At 45.4% G+C, this 18,236-nt stretch overlaps 1 protein-coding gene across 1 annotated transcript in view; it reads right to left on the bottom strand.

The window, feature by feature from the left end:
* Positions 1–2,900: 2,900 nt before the first annotated feature.
* rab11fip3 (RAB11 family interacting protein 3 (class II)) overlaps positions 2,901–18,236 on the bottom strand; it is a 50,675-nt gene continuing 35,339 nt past the window's right edge. Inside the window, exons 5-14 of the mRNA XM_023808104.2 lie at positions 13,934–14,119; positions 11,411–11,545; positions 10,352–10,387; positions 9,996–10,089; positions 9,478–9,722; positions 9,048–9,129; positions 7,757–7,894; positions 7,495–7,650; positions 7,282–7,422; positions 2,901–6,820 (exon numbers count right to left, since the gene is read on the bottom strand). Of these exons, the coding sequence (XP_023663872.2) occupies positions 6,707–6,820; positions 7,282–7,422; positions 7,495–7,650; positions 7,757–7,894; positions 9,048–9,129; positions 9,478–9,722; positions 9,996–10,089; positions 10,352–10,387; positions 11,411–11,545; positions 13,934–14,119 (1,327 nt within the window). The 3' untranslated portion in view covers positions 2,901–6,706. The remainder of the gene's footprint in view (positions 6,821–7,281; positions 7,423–7,494; positions 7,651–7,756; positions 7,895–9,047; positions 9,130–9,477; positions 9,723–9,995; positions 10,090–10,351; positions 10,388–11,410; positions 11,546–13,933; positions 14,120–18,236) is intronic.

Here is an 18,236-nt window from a genome sequence, read left to right as displayed (position 1 = left end):
TACAGAACATGCATACTCACCAGATACACACACAGACACGCACACCCACACTCATCTTGAGGCCCGGCAGCAGATGCCCTGGAATTGTCCAGTGGACGGCTCCAGAGGATGTTCCTCCACCCCCCAGGTCGCAGGCTAGTGGCCCCCCGCCAGTGTGTCATTGTCCAACCCTTGTAGTAGTAATTGGGATAATTTACCATCATTACCTCCCCAAATCAAAGTTTTACAGCTGCTTCCCCCTCCTCCATTTGTATTAGTAGCTCTCACTAAGTAATTTTGCAGAACTCTGCTTTAAATCAGTCAATCAATTTTAATTGTTTTACAAGTCTTCATTCGATGGCATTCTTCACTGGGACTTCAGGAAAAGTAATATACAGTGGTACCTCGGTTCTCTAACTTAATCCGTTCCGGACTCCGGATCGAATCCTAAAAAGTTTGAGTTCTGATCGAATTTTTCCCATAAGCAATAATGGAAAACCAATTAATTGGTTCCCGGCCCCCCAAAATTACACCTAAATATGTTTTTTTTTTTTTTTTAAGCATTTAAACACAAAATGAACAGGATAAAACAAGAGGAGCATTTTTTTTCTTAATGGCTTCCAAAACGATAAAGATCTTATCCCAACATTACCCCTGTCCTGCCCCGATCGTCCGCTCCTTCCGTGTGCCACGCCCCCTCGTTAACCCCGTGTGGAATCCCCGTGTGATCAGCTGTTTCTGGTTGTTGTCATTAGTCCTCTGAAGTCCGCGTTTCAGTTCGGTCATTGGGTGCGTTCGACTTGCTTACAGCGCTGGCTTAAAGCAACGCATTCTGATCCTGACGCAATGCATTACAGTTATGGTGCGTTCGATTATTTCTCTCCAAGCCAAGAGGGTCTAGCTGCAGACGCCTGTAGAGTGGAGCTCCACCGGAAATACGTCACCTCCACAGGAAACACGTGATCTTTAAGGACGTAAAGTGGAGCTCCGGTTAGGGTTAGGGGTAGGTTTTGTGGTTAAGAAAGATCAAAGGTATATCATAGATATTAATTGTGCAATGGCAACATTCAAAACTTTTCCCTTTTTCCTGTTTTTCCCTTTATTTTCAGGTAACCCTGATAGGGTGTTAAGGTTAAGGTTTATTCGCTGTGACACAGAGTTGAGGCCACGTGTTTCCTGTAGAAGTGATGTATTTCCGGTGGAGCTCCACTCTACAGGCGTCTGCAGCTGGACCCTTCTCCTCCAAGTCGGAGCTCGGATGAAAAAGTCACGAAAAACGTCACTTCCCGTCGGAAACGCGCCTCTTTTATGACGTTGAAGTCGGACAAGATTTTGTTGTCCGAGTTGCCCCATGACGTAATTTCAACATGGCGACTTGATTTGTTTGTAGTTTGTTTACCATTCGAAAAAAGAATAATCGCTATGAATGTACTAAAATATTTTATAAAGCTTTTAATGTGGTTTGACTAGTTCGTGTTTCTTGTTTGTCCCTCGGAAAATTCTCAATTTTCTCCATTTAGAAAACTCCAAATCTGCTAAAATATAAAGCAACAACACACAGCAACCTGTTCATGGAGGCAGCCATGTTTGTTCCGAGATGTGGGTAGCTCGAACGGGAAGTTGTCGGACCTGATGTCACTCAACTCAGAATTTCCGAGTTCCGAGAGAAAAACGAACGCACCATTAGATGCATTGCGACCTCTCACCCGGCTGCACAAACTGGAACCGCCTCCATGATGACACACCTTTCCCCTTATTGGCTGAAGAGTTTAGTTACACGCATGACGTTTGTATGCCGGCAGTTCCTATGCGTAATCTGCTATTTCTCCCGAATATCACGTAAAGCAGTGAGAACTGGTTTTCAGTTAATTTACCTGGTAAAATAAAGTTTAAATAAATGACATAAATGCTGTAATAGTACACATAAGTTAGTGGTTTATTTATTGTTAGTTAATGTAATGTTGCGCTGCTTTATTTGGATAATCGTCCAGTCTGTGAAGAAGGCATTCAAGTAAGAATTGCATTGTAGTACTGTATGACTCATTTCCTGGCGTGAACAATTTATATTAGATCCGCATTCACGGTTCGACTTCTGATATTCAGATCGAATTCTAGGTCAAACTGGTTTGTTCGACTTTCAAGAAATTCTAGTTCTAGTGAGTTCGAGAACCGAGGTACCACTCTATTACTTAATGTTTGAAATTGAAATATTGCTTGTTAGAAATCAGCAATGCTCACATTTCATAACTAAATTGTTGTTCAAGGCATAATACATGATACCCTGCATGGTGACAGTGGTTAACACTGTTGCTTCACACCTCTGTGACCAGGCTTTGAATCTCTGCTATGGTTCTGTGTGTGGACTTTGCAAGCTCTGCCTTTGTTGACATGGGTTTTTTTTTTTTCTAGGTGCTCCAGTGTCTCCCTCCAGTCCAAAAAACATGCTGAGCTTAATTGGGTTGGTGCCCCATCCTGGGTTGTTCTGTGCCTGTCACCTATTGGCTTTGGAGCCCCTGCAACCTTCAGTAGGACGAGGAGTTACAGAAAATGGATGGATATAATACCCAAGTGTTTTTCCATTGGGTAAAATATTGTCAAACGGCAGAACACTTCTAGAACCAGCATCTAAATTGCATCTAGTGTGTGTTCCCTGCAATGAACTGGCACCCCATCCAGAATGTACTCCTGCCTTGTTCCCTATCCTGGGATTGGCTCCAGTAGCCTATTATGTAGTAATAGTACTCACCATAAGATGAAGGCACAACACACATACACACACAGTAACGACTAAGGAGCCATTTTCATTCTTTCTGAATATTTTTTTTTCCTTTTTACAGTGATTTGGAAAGTCTATAATTCTCCAAACAATAATGATTACATCTTTCGAATTTTTTCAAAAGAAATAGTAACATACAGCAGTACACAATACTGATCTTTTAATTAATACAGTATCCTCCACAATTAGAATAAACTTCAGTTGACATTACAATCATCTTTTTTTTTTAATTCTTATTTTTTTCTTGCCTTTAACTTAGTGAGCCATTAGTGCAGCACCCGGTAGTGATATCCCGCGCTTTAGAATCAACTTTCTTTGGACATTTGGAAGCTAGAGTTAGAGCAAAAGTCTTACAAAAAATAAGGATTCATATTCACATTTAAACTTCATTACAGTTTACTGACAAGCCTACACATTGGTTGTCCTACCATATTTAGACCAATAAGAGGCTGTATCTCAGAAATGGCTGTATGCACACTATTGGACCAAAAAATCCAAAACCTTAGGCAGGAGGATTAGTAAGGGACCTCAAAAAAAGTGATGACAGATCAGAGGGACTACTATCTCTACCAAGTGTCTCCCCTCATCGGTCAGTTTTGTGCATACCACTTTATAAGAGTGAACGTATGTTGCAAAATTACCAAAATACAGAGAACAAAATACTTCAGTTTATAAGTGTGTTTCTACAATTCATCTGCTCACTGTTAAGCCTGTGACAGTGTAAACTATGCCAGATTATCTGAGAATACATGAAATTGGCTGACAAATTATAATCATGTTCGTCAATTTTCAAAACAGTAATAAGTGATTTACATAAAGCATTTTCAAGTGCATAATCTCATTTAATGAGCTGAGGATGATATTGCAAGAAAAGATTTTTACAGGCATATGATGCAGTGTTATTTTTAACTGTACTACGCATCACAGCTTGTTCCATTAGGGTTAATAAATAACTTTAATGATGCACTACAGCATGCGGCAGAGTGCAGTATGGAAATGCTGGCGGCAAAGCTATCATACTGTGAATAGTTTTTTCTCATTAATGGCACAGTACAACTAGCCTATTGCCTCCTATGAAACAAAGACAACAGATCAGACTTCTTTAAATTATAATTTTAAGTCATTAAATAATGTCCGCAGGTTACCTTTCACTAGACTCAACAGTGAGCAGTTACAAATATAAAACAAATCAGAACAGACGGAAAAGTCTTAAAAGCACTAGCTGAGCTAATTACAGTTGTGACGTCAGTGCACAATTGCTAACCCACCGGATTCTCAGAGTGACACTGGATGGAAAAATACGTCTACACCATGCATTTCCAACTAAATAGACAAGTTTAATTCCCCTTCACTCTGAGTATGCTAAAGGTATTCATGAACAGTGCTGGTGTCCAGCCATGGAGAGAAATGGAAAAGCTGAACACCCATATATCTACAGATTTATGCGAGAAATCATCGGGGGGGGATTTCAAGGTGACACCCTATGTGAAGAGGGCTAATTCAAACGATCATTCTCATTTTCCTTACTATAAAAATACCAACAAGTCTACAAGTTAGAAAAAGAGGAGTTTACATATACAGTCATTTACATCCAAGGCCATGTCATGTAGCTCTGAAGATTACATAGCGAGTGTTTAGGTGCAGGAGTGAGGCCGCGCCCTCCAGCTGAGATAGGTCAATCCCTCAACAGTGCAGCCATGTCCAAAAAACTATAATACATCCAAATATACAGTCCTCATTTCCTCAGTCATGGTGTGCCCATCATTGGCAACATCTCTAAACTTCCCTGTCCAGGAAAGCGTTGATTGACTAGCGGTGACCCAATGGGGGCAGAGTTGGCGAGAAAGGAAGTGCCCGCCCATGGCGTTTGGCTGTTCCACGCCGGCGAGCATTCTGCCTTCTCACGCTCGCCACCCCGATTTCCAGCTTGACGGTCAGGACTTCCCCTGGGTTTCCTTCCACATTATGATTATTGCTTTAGGACAGCCATGCGTTAGCAGAACAGGCCCCATCCCTTGCATTTCTAAGGCCTGGGTCATAAGAAAGGAGGGCTGACAGATCCCAGCTGCCAACTGGTTTAACGAGGTCCCTTGTATTCATCTAATGTATGTTATGTTAAATAATTTAACACCCATACTGAGTAAGAAAACAACAGAACAGTGCACCAAGCGCTTTAAATTCATATTAATTACATCCCAGAACAGAGGATAAAGAGGGACCTTAAGTAGAACCATACAGAATTTTCCACTGCTTATTTATATGAAAAAAACATTTTCTGTTAGAGGAGTAGCAGTAAGGAACAGACTGATCAGCTCCAGCCGCACAGTAAATTCGGCAGAGCTGAAAGCCCCAGGCAGTTCCTTGAAAGTCCATCTACATCACACAAAGATGTGTCATCTCCCAGACAGATACACCTCCAAGGGCTCCGAGGCCAGTCTGAGTGGCGACGACATAATGCACCACGGGCAGTTTTGTGTGCCACATTAACAAGCTGCAGCACTGCAACAGGTGATGCTATCATGGTGCCTGTAAATCACCAGCTACCGCATTTTAGCAGAAATCAGAGTCTGTGTGATCAAACTAGGAGGATGACAGGCATTTTTTTCCCCCCAACATGACTTCTTCCTGAATGACTAAAAGTCTTCATGTTTCCAACTGTAAGACTGAATCTGGCGAATGCGAAAGTGAACTGCGCCATCTAGTGGCCATCACTGCTGGTTGCGTGCTAAGTGTGAGGAGAGACGGCCACATGCCTTTCGAAGCGCAGTCTCTTCAACACGCTCCGCCGCAAGACGACAGTCATGGGGTCAAGAGCCACCTTTCCCAAAGCCACCAACAGGGGGATACGTATGCACGCGCGCACACACACACACACACACACACACAGAGAAACAAAGACAAAAAACACACACAGCACCCAGGATGCTAAATGGCATCACAGCACATCACCCTCAGGGCAGGGGTTGGGTAACTGCCCCTCACTTGGGTTGCCGGATTTGTCAAAACAAAACTTAAAACAAAATCAAATGCTGAAGACACACAATGAACTGAATTAGGACGTAACAAAAATCCGCACTTAAAGCTTACTGTGATAGAAAAGCCAGCCGCCCAGGTCATGCGTTCTGCCTCACCAGGTCCGCGTCACTCGGGCAGCTGCTTCTTACATCCACCTAGTGCTTCATGCTTTTTAACGATCACATTCCTCTTTTAGTCTGTTTGAAAGGGTGCGATTGAGCCTCTAATCTGCAATCTGCTGCCTGCAATCAGATTTTGCCTAGAGAGTCCGTATAGTCATAGAAGAGCTAAGGAGACACGTTAGAGATGGTTAATAAACTGCAAACTGCAGGCCCATCAGGGCATAAGGCGTGTCTATGTGGACTGGACTCCGGCCAGTACCAGAGTAAAGTGCCTTAAAGAGGACTAACGATTAAAGAGCAAACAAGCGCTCTATACACTGTTAGGGAATTACTCAGTTTTAGTCCATTTATCTAGTTAAAAAGTGACACTTGGAATGACTAGCTGAAACGCTGCACTGTCTCCAAAGGCAAAGTCCCGATGTGCAGGTGAAATTCACAGCTTCTCTTCCTAACCTTGGAAGAAGGTGAGGAGCAAACTGCACCCAGTCATACGTATGGCAGAGAGAGAAAGCAAGCCCAGGTCCCTCCAACCCTGCTGCAGGGAAGTCACAGGAACCAGCACACACTGGACACGCACGCACACACACACACAGATACAGACACACACACGCGTGGTACGACCCATTCCCTCATTATCACCAAGTTCAGAAGTGTGTCCCACACCAGCAGTGATACTTCACTTGATTTGGGTCCTCAGATTTAACTGTAATGTGTCAACAGTATTTTCCCTTTCTGTGCAGGATGGAGGCCCAGTGGGACACGGACAACCCTGTCAGACTAAGGGGACTGTGGCAGGCTGAGGGCAGGATGGCTGTTACTTCACTTCCAGGATGGATGGGTTAGACTCCATGATGGCGACGATGATGCGGTCGATGTAATCCTGCAGTCTATAGTTGATCTCTTCTTGCTTCTGAATAGCCTCCATTAACTTGAGATTTGAAAACAGAAATGAACAGATAAGTGACATTTTTTGGCAAAATAAGGGCTACCAGACAGCTGGGATTCCATAAACCAAAAAAGGACGAGAGGCTGACACACAGCAGGACATAAACTGCACGTAGTATAATGTCCATAATTATATGGTACACAATCTGTTAGTATTTTAAATGTCACTGTGTATTTACTGCTAATTAATGATGCAATTAATATATTTTAAGGGCAGCATGGCAGATCATTGGGTAGTTGGAGGGTCCAATGGCGCCCCCTTACTGCATGTGTGGGGTTTGCATGTTCCCAAGTGTGCAGACACACCAACTTCATATACTATATTCCCACAATGTTAATCTGCTTGCTTCCTGCCCAGGGACTCCGGCCTTGTGCCCTGTGTTGCCTTGGCTTCCTGTAGGTGATTGGAGGATGGATGAGCGGGACGGCTAATAAGTGACTCACCTCATCCCTGGACACGGAGTTTATCTCTGCGGCCAGCGACTCTGAGAAGGAGGCAGAGAAGAGATTCTTGGCTCCCTGGATGCTGAGGTTGATGATCTGCCCGTTGAGCTCGTCATTCTGCTCCTTCAGGTTGCGGTTTTCCTGGGGTGGGGGGGGTGTCTGTTACGTTCCGGCCTCACAGGAGCGGGTGGAAAGGGGAAACGAGCCGCTTACCTGCTTCAGCCTGCGTATCTCCTGCTCCAGCTCGGCCTCCCTGGTGCGGCTCTGGTACTCCTGCAGCCCGGCGCTGGGCGAGCGGCCCGTCCTGGCCTCCACCTCCAGCTTGTAGAGCTGCAGGTGCTCCAGCTGCTTGCGCAGGTCCTCGATCAGCTGCGTGCGACATATGGTGCGACTGCTCACACTGGCGTCTCACACACAGTCATGAAGACGCACGCCTTCCGTCACGTGCAGCAAGGGTGGCGGGGTGACACCTCACCTCCTGCGTGCACTCCTTCTCCTTCTGGTGCTTATGACATTCGTGCGACAGCTTGTCTGACATTTTCCTCCGCGACTCCATCTCCTCACTCAGCCTGTACGCCACGTTCTCCACTTCATCCAGCAGCTTCCTCTTCTCCTGGGGGTGGGATGAGCCGGGGTGAGATGGGAATAAGGTTGGCATGCCCTTCAAATTAAACTTATTACCCGGCTCGCTGGAATTAAAAAAAAAAACTTAAATTAATTTATTCCGGTTTAATACACAGTAAAATACCAATGGATAACAAGGGCAACAAAGACCTTTAGAAAGATATATTGGGATACCTCAGCAAGCAAAAAAAAACCTTTGCCTTTGTACCAGAGATTTAAACGTGCTGAATACTGAATCCTGTAAACCAACCAACAGCCAGCAGGGGGCACCGATCTCACGTTTTATCATTAGCTGCTCTTCTGCCTTAGAACCTTCTGAAAAATCTTGCCCATCGACTTGTCTTTAAATGACATATACAGCACAGAGATAATCTTGTCTATACCCCAGCCACCTTATTACCCACGGTTTAATATTCCTTACAATGTGATAATACTGAAAAGATGAGGAAGTATGGTAAAAGGCTGCCATTGCTATTGGCAACCTGGGTGTATCCACTGCATGACACGAATCTGTGGCAGGTGAACTGATGGTCCACACAGTTCCTTCCCTCACATAATCAGTTCCATGAATCTCTACATTTTCCCAGTAAAGAAAACCATCATATAAAATGCACTGCTGTTGACCACTAGAGACGGAATACGTTACAAAGGAAGCAGCTTTCTGAAGAGCTACCAAAAGCAGACATTAACAGGTTAACCACGGTTAATGGTAGCAACCTTGTCATGACCTTCAATAATCGTCAGCAGAGAAGTTAGTTTCCTATTTTTTGTGCTCATATCATCACTACACCTTTACCGCCTACTCTTAGGATCCAGTGCAGCCCAGAGGGCACTGCAGAGCTACCTGTTTGAGCTCAATTACACAGGTACTGATTTACACACACGTTTTCCGAATCTCACTGTACATGTAGAAACATGACAGAAGGCCCATCTCCTGCAGAACAGTCGCATGACCAAAAGCAGACCGATTAGAGCTTTTACGCTGCAACCCATATGAGGCGAGACAGGAATTAAAGTGCTTTTGTCAACATAAACACTTCCCCCGTGAAACGACTCCCCGAGTTTTAGGAACACTACAGAAATAGGTGCGCCCCCCAGGCCAGGTATGGCGGATGCACAGGAGAGCCCCCGGCAGGCCTCACCTCCTCCAGCCGCTCGATGTTGGCGCGGAGGCAAGGAACGCACGATCGCAGCTCACTGTTCTCCTCATCCAGCTGCTGCAGCCTGAAGGGACACAGAGACACCAGCACACCTGCGTGAAAACAGTCCCTCCCCCTCTCACACATACAAGGTGATAGCTGCTTCATAATGGCTGCAGCTGTGCAGCTCCTTAAACACGCCTTGTCTAAGTGAAGTAATGTCACATGAACATGAGAGATACGCGTTCTGATTTGTTACTGTATTCATAGTAGATACAGATGGCTTTCAGGCATAAATGGTATCAGTCTGATAAGGAATGGTCAGTTTTGAGATAATCCACTGGATGGCGGTATCTCTTATCTGGTAGGCTCTTAGAGGCCTCAGACCCAGGCTGGGGGCAGCCTGACTGGGCCATCGCAGGGAAACACGGACCTGGCCTGCAGATTCTCCAGCTCCATGCCCCGCTCCCGTTCCAGCTTGCATATGGCCTCCTTCTGCCGGCGCATCTCCAGCTGCAGTGACTCCTCCGCCCGTGCCTCCTGGTCCTTCAGCTGCTCCTCCAGGGCGTTGGCCCTGTGCACCAGCTGCAGGTTCTCCTGCCGCAGGCGTGTGTGTACCTCTATGTTGGCGGTGGAGTCCTTCTCCAGCTCTGAGACCCGCCTCTCTAAGAACAACACCTACGGGGGGGGGGGGGGGGGGGGTTAATCCGTTACACACACCTCTCGTCACTCACAGGATCGACCAAATGCAACACAGAAGTGTGAACAAAAGATAGCAGCCATATCATCGACCAACTCCTGCATCGGAAACTCTCATTAATAAGTACGTGGTCAGCAGCACTCAGACAGTGAGATCCATTGGTGTTTCCAACAAAGATATTACAGGCTTAAGATGAATGCATTTGTTGAGCTGTGGCTAGAGGCAGGGGATGGAGATTCGGTGGGCTGTACCTTGTCAGCGATGTCCGTGTCGGCCATGTCCGGGACGTCCCGGGACAGGTCGTCCATGCTGTCGGCTGCCAAGGTGCTGCTCTGGAGGAGGTGTCTGTGGGTGGGGACGGGAAGCAACACTCCAAATCACGCTTTTCACGGCACTTGCTAATGACCACACTACCAGCTTCCGGGCTGCCTGTGCTTCACATCCCCGCAACAAGCTGCAGACTGAGAGCCTGCAGCCTCCCGCTCAGATCCGAGCATCGTTCCTCTACGGCTCTCACTTTCTGCTGCCTCTCGGACGACGCCTGTATGTCTACATCCGTTCAAGTGTAATTTGTGGAAGATGGAGAGAGTGATGGTGAAATACCTACCTGGCTACTTTCTTGCTGGAGAGCCTCTTGCTGGTGCTGCGTTGGTGGAGGGAGAGAATGAAAAACAAGAAAAAAAAAACAGGATGCTTCAGTCAGGAAAAGTGGAGGAGAGAGGAAACAGAAAGTGTCCCAGGACCCCTTCTGTGTCGCTCCGCCCCTCCACTCTACTCCACCAAAAACAGCAAGGGGGTGGCTGGGTCAAGGGAAGGGGCTGGACCACGGGGGGCAAACGGAGGGCACACATGCACACACCCCGAGAGATGGAAAGGCACACTGTGAGCACAACAGCACCACATGCAGGGACCTGCGATCAGCCAGTGCCCTTTAAAGTGGGTGGCATCCAGTCACAGGCCACCCACGTTAAAGGCAGGCCTCCTCTCTAAAGACCTATCCTCCATCCTACCAGAAATATCACTGAGCATTCGCATTATTCCTCACTTTTACTCCCACCAGACAGAAATAATGACAGGGAACAACCTCTTAGCATTTATACTAACGCTAATGAGCTGTGATATTGAGAAAAAGCTTTAATATTGCCCTGAGAGGGTAATGGAGTCTGAACCTTATCGACATATCAAATAAGGAAACTTCCTTTCATGGGCAGAAAAGTGCTAACATTCAGGTTCCTCTTCTATTGCACAGCTTCAACGCAGCACCTCGGAAATAACCTCACAACAGTCTCTGAAGACCAAGCACCATGAGCTGAGTTTTATTTTTAAATCACTGCGAGGAAACACGCTCCACTCGGACATGAACACGAACACAAGATGGAACCGCATGCCAGAGTTCTGGAACGCTCACTCTACAAATCAGCAAGTCAGCAGCTTGCCGTGACTCACTGAACAGAAGACGGCCTAATATGCATATAATTACTCACCAATTAACACTAGCAGCAAAGCAGTACAGCATGCCATTTATGTGATAACACTCCTACAAACAACTTTTGATGGATGGCAGATGGCACGGTCTTGGGATCGAGAAGCTCAGCGAAAGCAAAAGATGGATGCACACATGACAGCACAACGGACGAAGTAAGGGGGGTGTAAAAGCATGCGTTACCTATTCATTTCAAGATAATTCAGCCGGGTGGAGAGGTCCTCCAGGCGACTAATCTGTTTGTGACACTGGCTACAGTAAAAATCAAGAACCTCCTCTCTGAGGAAGCTCTGAAAGCTGGAAGGGAAAGGGTCGGCGCTGAGGAAACCAAGAGACAGGGGGAGGAGGGCAGGGAGTGAAGGAGAGAGATACAAGAGAGGCTCAGTGTGGTTGGTGATGGATTCTCCCTTTCAAGGAGGCTCACAGTTTCCTGGAAGCAAGTGTACGGGGTGTCAAAGCTGGGGGGGGGGGGTAGTTGTGGGTGGGATTGGAGAACACAAAACAGACTGAAGCTGATTCCACAAGCATTTCATGTGACGTCTTTAAAGACATTTATTTGATTTACAAAAACACAGGTCACTGTGAACTGAAATTACCTGGGAAGGAAACCTGAAATAACACGCAGCCTGATTATGTAAGTGCTGTCGGTAGTCAGGGAGTTTGCTGCTGAATGAGTGTGGGCTGCAGACCTGCTGCATGAGTGTGGGATTGGACTTGTGTATAAAAAGCCATACTAATTCATCTGGCATCGTTCACAATGAAAACTTTGGAATGACTAAGTGATCTGATAAAAAAACACACACACAGAAAACTGCAGAGTTTCGGAGCAGTTGGTCATTCTGTTACGCTGAACTTGTTCTTGCTGTCAGTTAGCCCCTACCAAGGTACACTGCAGCACCGGGCTTCCAGTCATTGATTTTTAATAAGCAGAACTTCTGAAGGTGAATCTCGTTACAGGAGTCACCCCAACAGTCCTGTGCGTTATCTTGCCAGAAACACACAAAGGAACTTCAAGAGGCTTTTCGGGGAACCCACACGCCTCCTATAGCTGGCAGTGCCAAGGGCCAGCAGAGCGAATGTCCTTCATTGACATGATCCCTACAATGGGTACTGCAGTGTCTGCACTGCGGAGAGGTGGGTCTGCAGTGATGGCGTTCCGGTGCTCTGGGTCTGCCTCCAGCCTTTCAGGTGTGGCTTGCTCCAAAAGTGCTGTCATTTTCTTGGATGGCTTTTTGCTCACTGGACACCTCACTGCCACTACTGCAGTGCTCGTCTGCTCTTTGGTACACTGCAAAAGCACCAGTTAAGTACAAAGAACACGACTAAACTGGTGAAATTGTATTGGCACATTAGCATCGAACAAATGCCCGGACAGCAAAGCAGATAATGGAACCTCTTTGCTGCATTAGCTTTCTTTTTCTCGAACAGACGGAGCCATTACGCTCCATGCAGTGAGAGCTTTAGCAGTAATGGTGCCTCCCAAGGAGAAGACTTTACGACTCATCCTCGCCCCAAGCTGAGAGCCCGCTGGAAGGATCGAACCCTTCAAATGGGGCACCGTACCGGTGTCTCCATCCTGCACACCGCACCTTAGCATCCATTACAGGACTGGCAAAGCATGACCCATGCAGGGATGCCAGAGACAAGTACTGTTAGTGTTTCTTTTCCTTTCGATATGCGTGTTAGGTAGAGTAATGCCCTGAAGATTTTTCCACATCCATGGCTTGAAGAAGTGGTTAAAGAACAAGCCACACGGCCTACCAGAGGGGCCAGGAAGGACTGTGTAAACTTTCCTGGCTGGAGATCTTCAGGTGATGCCTGATAATATTGTGTTGGGAATTAAGTATTAACCCAGCTGGCAAATCATGGATTCTAATTTTTAACATGCAGGGCAAAGCAGAGAGTGATCATAGTGCGAATGGACTGTGACAGTGAGTTCAGCCCCTAGGGGGGGGTCCAGGAGTGAAGGAACAAGGGGCATGGTGTCGGACGGGCAGTCAGCAAACTGTGGGACACAAACCTATCCAGGGGGAATGAAGCCAGGGAAGACTCCCTCATTAATCTCTGTGAAAGCTCTGGTGAGCCATTTGCCAAGACAAGAGTACCTGTGCTACACACATTATCACAGCACCTTTGATGCAATTAGCCACCCGCTCAGTTAACACTCCTTTGAGAACCATCGCTGCTGCTCCCATGGTGCATCTCATGACAAAGCGTGTAAAGAGGATCCATGGGGGAAAGATCACATCTGCCTGAGTGAGTCTAAAGTCTCCAATATTCACATTATCAGCTGCTTAATGAAGCAGCAAGAAAAGACCAGACTAGCAATAAGGCAAAACAATTGAGGACCTAACACTGACTTGTCCTTTCTCCACGGGGTAATGCTTAGAAGGTCATCTGAATACACAGAGCTTTCAAAACAAGTCTGAATTGGCCAGGGGCTCCACCTGTGCATAGCTTTTCAGCTGGAATAATCCAATAGTTTACCAAGTTAACAAACAAAGTTTACTATAATGACACATAGTAGGGGTCAAATCACTAGTTAATGCTTTTTTTCTAGGATAATTACATTTTTACTCAAGACAATGAAAATATCCACTGCCATGATCCCATAATTACACGTCACGTCAGTACAGCTAGACATTCATAGCATGAAGAGTGCTCTGCACTGCCCCTGTACTTCAGTACCAAAACCCTGGAGAGTACCTGGGTGAGAGGAGCAGGGTGGAGTTGTGAACCTGGCTTCCTGGGGTACCTTCTCCCTCCATTCCATCGGGGGCTTCCAGGAGAAGCTCGGAGTCATTGCTTTCCCCGAAGTCCTCAAAGTGTTCTTCCTCCCCGCTAATCACGGTTACCAGGGAGTGGTTGTTCAGCTCTGAGCACATGGAGAGGCTGAAGAAGACAGGGTTGAATACACAAGTGAAGCTCATCTCTCTAACAAGGCCAAGTCACATGTACACATCTAATCAGGTTTTACTTGTGAAGCTATTAGAATTATTCAGACATAAAATGTGATTGGATGTCTAACTCCCAACAGAATCACAACAAACAAAATATACTAAAGACATAGATACAACATTCACAAGCTGTTGGAAGTACACAAAGTACATGCTGATCTTTACAGCAGTGCTTCAGTTCTTTGATATCTTTGAAGTGTCTAATATCAACTGCTTGCTTCAGGTCAAGACTTCATATGTCTTAGGGCCAGGAACCCATGTTAAATTTCTAATTCTTTAGCAATTCTGTTTCATGTTTGTAGCCTTTAAACACCATTTTTATGCAGAGTCATCCCATTTATTTTAAGCTTCATCCCACAAAAAGATGTCCTGATATTTTCCCGCAGACGTTCTGGATGGGGATGCCCTCAGGAACTTGCCTGGGTGCTGTTATACTCGTAACGCTACCCTATATGATTTTTTTTGGCAGAAATGCATTTTTTCCCCACCAAGATGATCTTTGCCAAAATGCAGACACCCAGCAAAAGTCTTTGTAATTCTGTAACCATTCCCAAGGCATGGAATACTTTTTCAAAGGTTCAAGGAAACTGATCTTGATCAGGGTACAATTTACTTCACTACTTTTTTCGCCATTTTGTTATTTTCTGAAGGCAAAAACACATCTTGGGTTCCTATTGATAACTCAGATGCATACCTGATTAGTATCTCATTGACTGGATGAATTGCATTTTATATACTTAGATTCAGTACATCTATTATTAAGATACTCTTGAAGATCAGATAGGAGCTTAGTTTAAAATAATGCAAGAATACAAATAATTCCAAAGGGTTCACAAACTTTCTCCAATGTAGGTCTTATTAAACCAAATCAACATACAGGCTATGGTATAAGCAGTCATATACAGTGTCCAACATACAGACTTTCTGTTATACACTCAGAGACTTGGGCTTGATGCAGCGGCAATATACCAACAGCATCACCACTGTCAAACCTTTAATGACCTTTTCTAAACCAAAAAGCAAAGAACAGCACACGTTCCTTAAGATGTATCTACAGAAGACCCAGTGTCTCACTTCTGAAATTATATTCATTGCCAGAGATAAATCATCGAAAAACTAAAAACGGCACTCCAGATACCCATCAACCCTTAAAAGGGTTAAAAGATGTCACCCTGGTAAATGTTAGACCATTTAGCATACTGGCGTGTACATCTCATCTCAGCATGCTAGGTCAATAGTGCACACTGCAATAACATTACCATGTGGATTTGTCATTAGGTCCTGATTATGCTGCATGAATTAACCAGCAGAGGAAACTAAATACAGAACAGAAAGCACGGTTTGGCCAAAGAAACCAAGATGACTGGGCACAGTGATGCCAGAACTGGCAAATTTACTCCTGTTGTTGTTCATAATGAGTTCTAGAAATATTCTTAATTAGATGAAGCCATCTAATTACAATTAAACCTCTTTTTGTGTGAAACACAATAAGTTTCCAAAGTAGACTTAATGAACTGAGAATTTAATTTATCCTTTCCCCTCATTTTGCGATCATGGAGCTTACTGACGCATCAGGCAAACAGTATGGTCTCCTAGCCACACAAAGGCAAAAAACAAAATGGGCAAGAGAGGCATTACACGTAAAGAATTAATTCCTTCTGAAAATCTGGATGATTTCAACCATTTTGTACTCAGTCAATAAAATAAACTGAAAGGTTAATTCCAATTTACTTGTAATGCGGATGCTGTACTACTCTATTGTCGTAAAGAGAGGGCTGAGCTAGAAGGGAAAGCTACCGATTGTCTCTCTTGGCTGACCTAGGAATGCCATGGTATTCCCCTGGAGGAGGTGGCTGATAAGAGGAAGGTCTGGGCATCGCTGCTTAGACTGCTGCCCCCCGCGACCCGACCCGACCCGACCCGACCCCAGATAAGTGGCAGATAATGGATGGAGATTAATTCCAAACCCACAGATAAATACACTGAATTCCAAAAAACAGAATCTTAAAAATATATACAGGGAGGAGTGCAAAAATTATTAACCCTTTACTTTTCTTCACCTATACTTGCATCACCTAATTTTCCTTAACAAAAACATCCTTCTGATCTTCAAATTAATGTAATGGAACTAGTTGCGGGATTGTTCTGCTCACCAATAGGGTTGCATATTCAAATCCCAGAAGGGAAGCCAATGTTCTGTTTTAATACAAAACTAACCTGAACTCAGGCAGGAAATGTCCAGCTCTGCTGCTGGGAAAAGGACTAACCGATGCAACTCTGTGTGAACAGGAGTTACTCTAAATAAATGCATATACTTTTCTGTCTATTCAGCCGGTTTTACTGAACAGAACTTGTGATTCACATGACTTTTTGAACAAACCGATGACCTTGCAAAACAAGTATAATCTTGATTTAAAATAAATTAAGCAAAAACTTGTTTTGCATGAGAATCTATTAATAATCCCAAACCCTCCAGATATTGTAGCAGAAAGCCAGTACGTATGGTGGCCTTCGAAACTTCTCTCTCTCCCGTTATCAGAGCTCTTATTAAATGCTGTAAACCCCAAATACCTGACACAACACTGACATTTCTGCAATACAGTTCAGCGAATGAGGAAGGAGGTTGACTAAAGAGGTGCCTGTTAGCAGCGGAAAGTGCAGTTATGGAGCGGCACTGACTTTATGACGGGCAGTGCGCCGGTCAGTCCCAGCGGTGCAGTGGCCAGTGGCTGCATCGCCTTTCCCCAGCTGACATCATATCGGCATTCACCCCCAATTCAGACCAGCTTCGACGGCCATGTCTGTGGCATGGAGCGCAGAGGAGGAGGAGGAACGCATTCTCCACTACTTCCCAAATGACCAGTCCCCCACCAGTTCCAGATGATGGCAACTACATACGGATCTGTCCTGCCTGGGACTCCATGCAAATCAGGCCGAGCAGAGGGGGTTAATCAGATTTGCATTTAGGTGGGGAAATAAACAGGAGCCTGATCTGGGAAGCGACCATGACATGGGCAGGGAGATGGAATCCTGCTTATAGTCCCAGGAACAAGGAAACATGCACTGCAGCCCCATATTCAAAAATAGGAGGGATGAACTATAGAACCAAGGTGGAAAAAAATAAACTAATTTAATATACAGGCACTGCTTGAATCTAATCTGTTACTGTCCAGTTAACGTGAAAGGCTGACCATGGGGAGCATGTCACCATACATGTCACCATACATGACTGGGAATGGACTGAGGAAACCAAAAACCACCTCTTGTTCCACCACCTCCCTTCTCTTCGAACTGCGAATGTAGTTGATTCTTTCAACTCCTCAGGTTTCTTTAAGCCACGAGGGCTCAATGAGATATTTCTGCTCCTGTGAGGTATATAGTGGCAGATGAAGCATATCAACATGACGGAGGAAAGTTAAATGTTAGCATTTTGTTTCTTTAAGTCCCACATGAGCTGAATATTGTGGGGGGGGGGGGGATGACCTGTCATTATCTTGCTAAGTGTGGCGCGATGAGTCCTGCTGACTTCAGTCAGAGGAGAGGAAGAGCGAGAAAGCGAAGCGTGGGGGGCTGGCCGGGATTCGACCGGCACCCTGTAAATAAGCCAGGAAAAAGTGCTAACTCCACACTTCCTGCAATTCAAGGCCGCCTGAGCAGGCAGGAAATAAAAACATCTCCAGTGGTCAGAGCTAATCCGTCACTCTGCCCGGCCCACTGACTACACTGTCAGCTGATAAGCTCGTCACCCTCCTCGATTTCCCATCCTCCCCTGGTCATGGCATTTACAGAGAGCGCAGTGATTGGACGGGAGGGAGACACCACTAGCCCATGGACCCTGAAAACATCCATCACCCAAAAAAAACACTTTAAAGGTCCCAATCAGGTGCTGAAAATTCATTTCCTCCTACGTGTCTGGGACTCTTTACAAAAGGCATCTGGCAGGAGACATCTTAGTATCTGTTAATCTCGTGCCATAAAGGATGGGCAGACGGCAGTTTTGCAATCCCACTCTTTCAGTTCCATCAGTTGGTAAATGTTATAAGCACTTCAGT

The sequence above is a fragment of the Paramormyrops kingsleyae genome, chromosome 5, assembly GCF_048594095.1.
Source record: "Paramormyrops kingsleyae isolate MSU_618 chromosome 5, PKINGS_0.4, whole genome shotgun sequence".
Lineage (NCBI taxonomy): Eukaryota > Metazoa > Chordata > Actinopteri > Osteoglossiformes > Mormyridae > Paramormyrops > Paramormyrops kingsleyae.
This window is presented reverse-complemented; position numbering and strand designations above follow the sequence as displayed.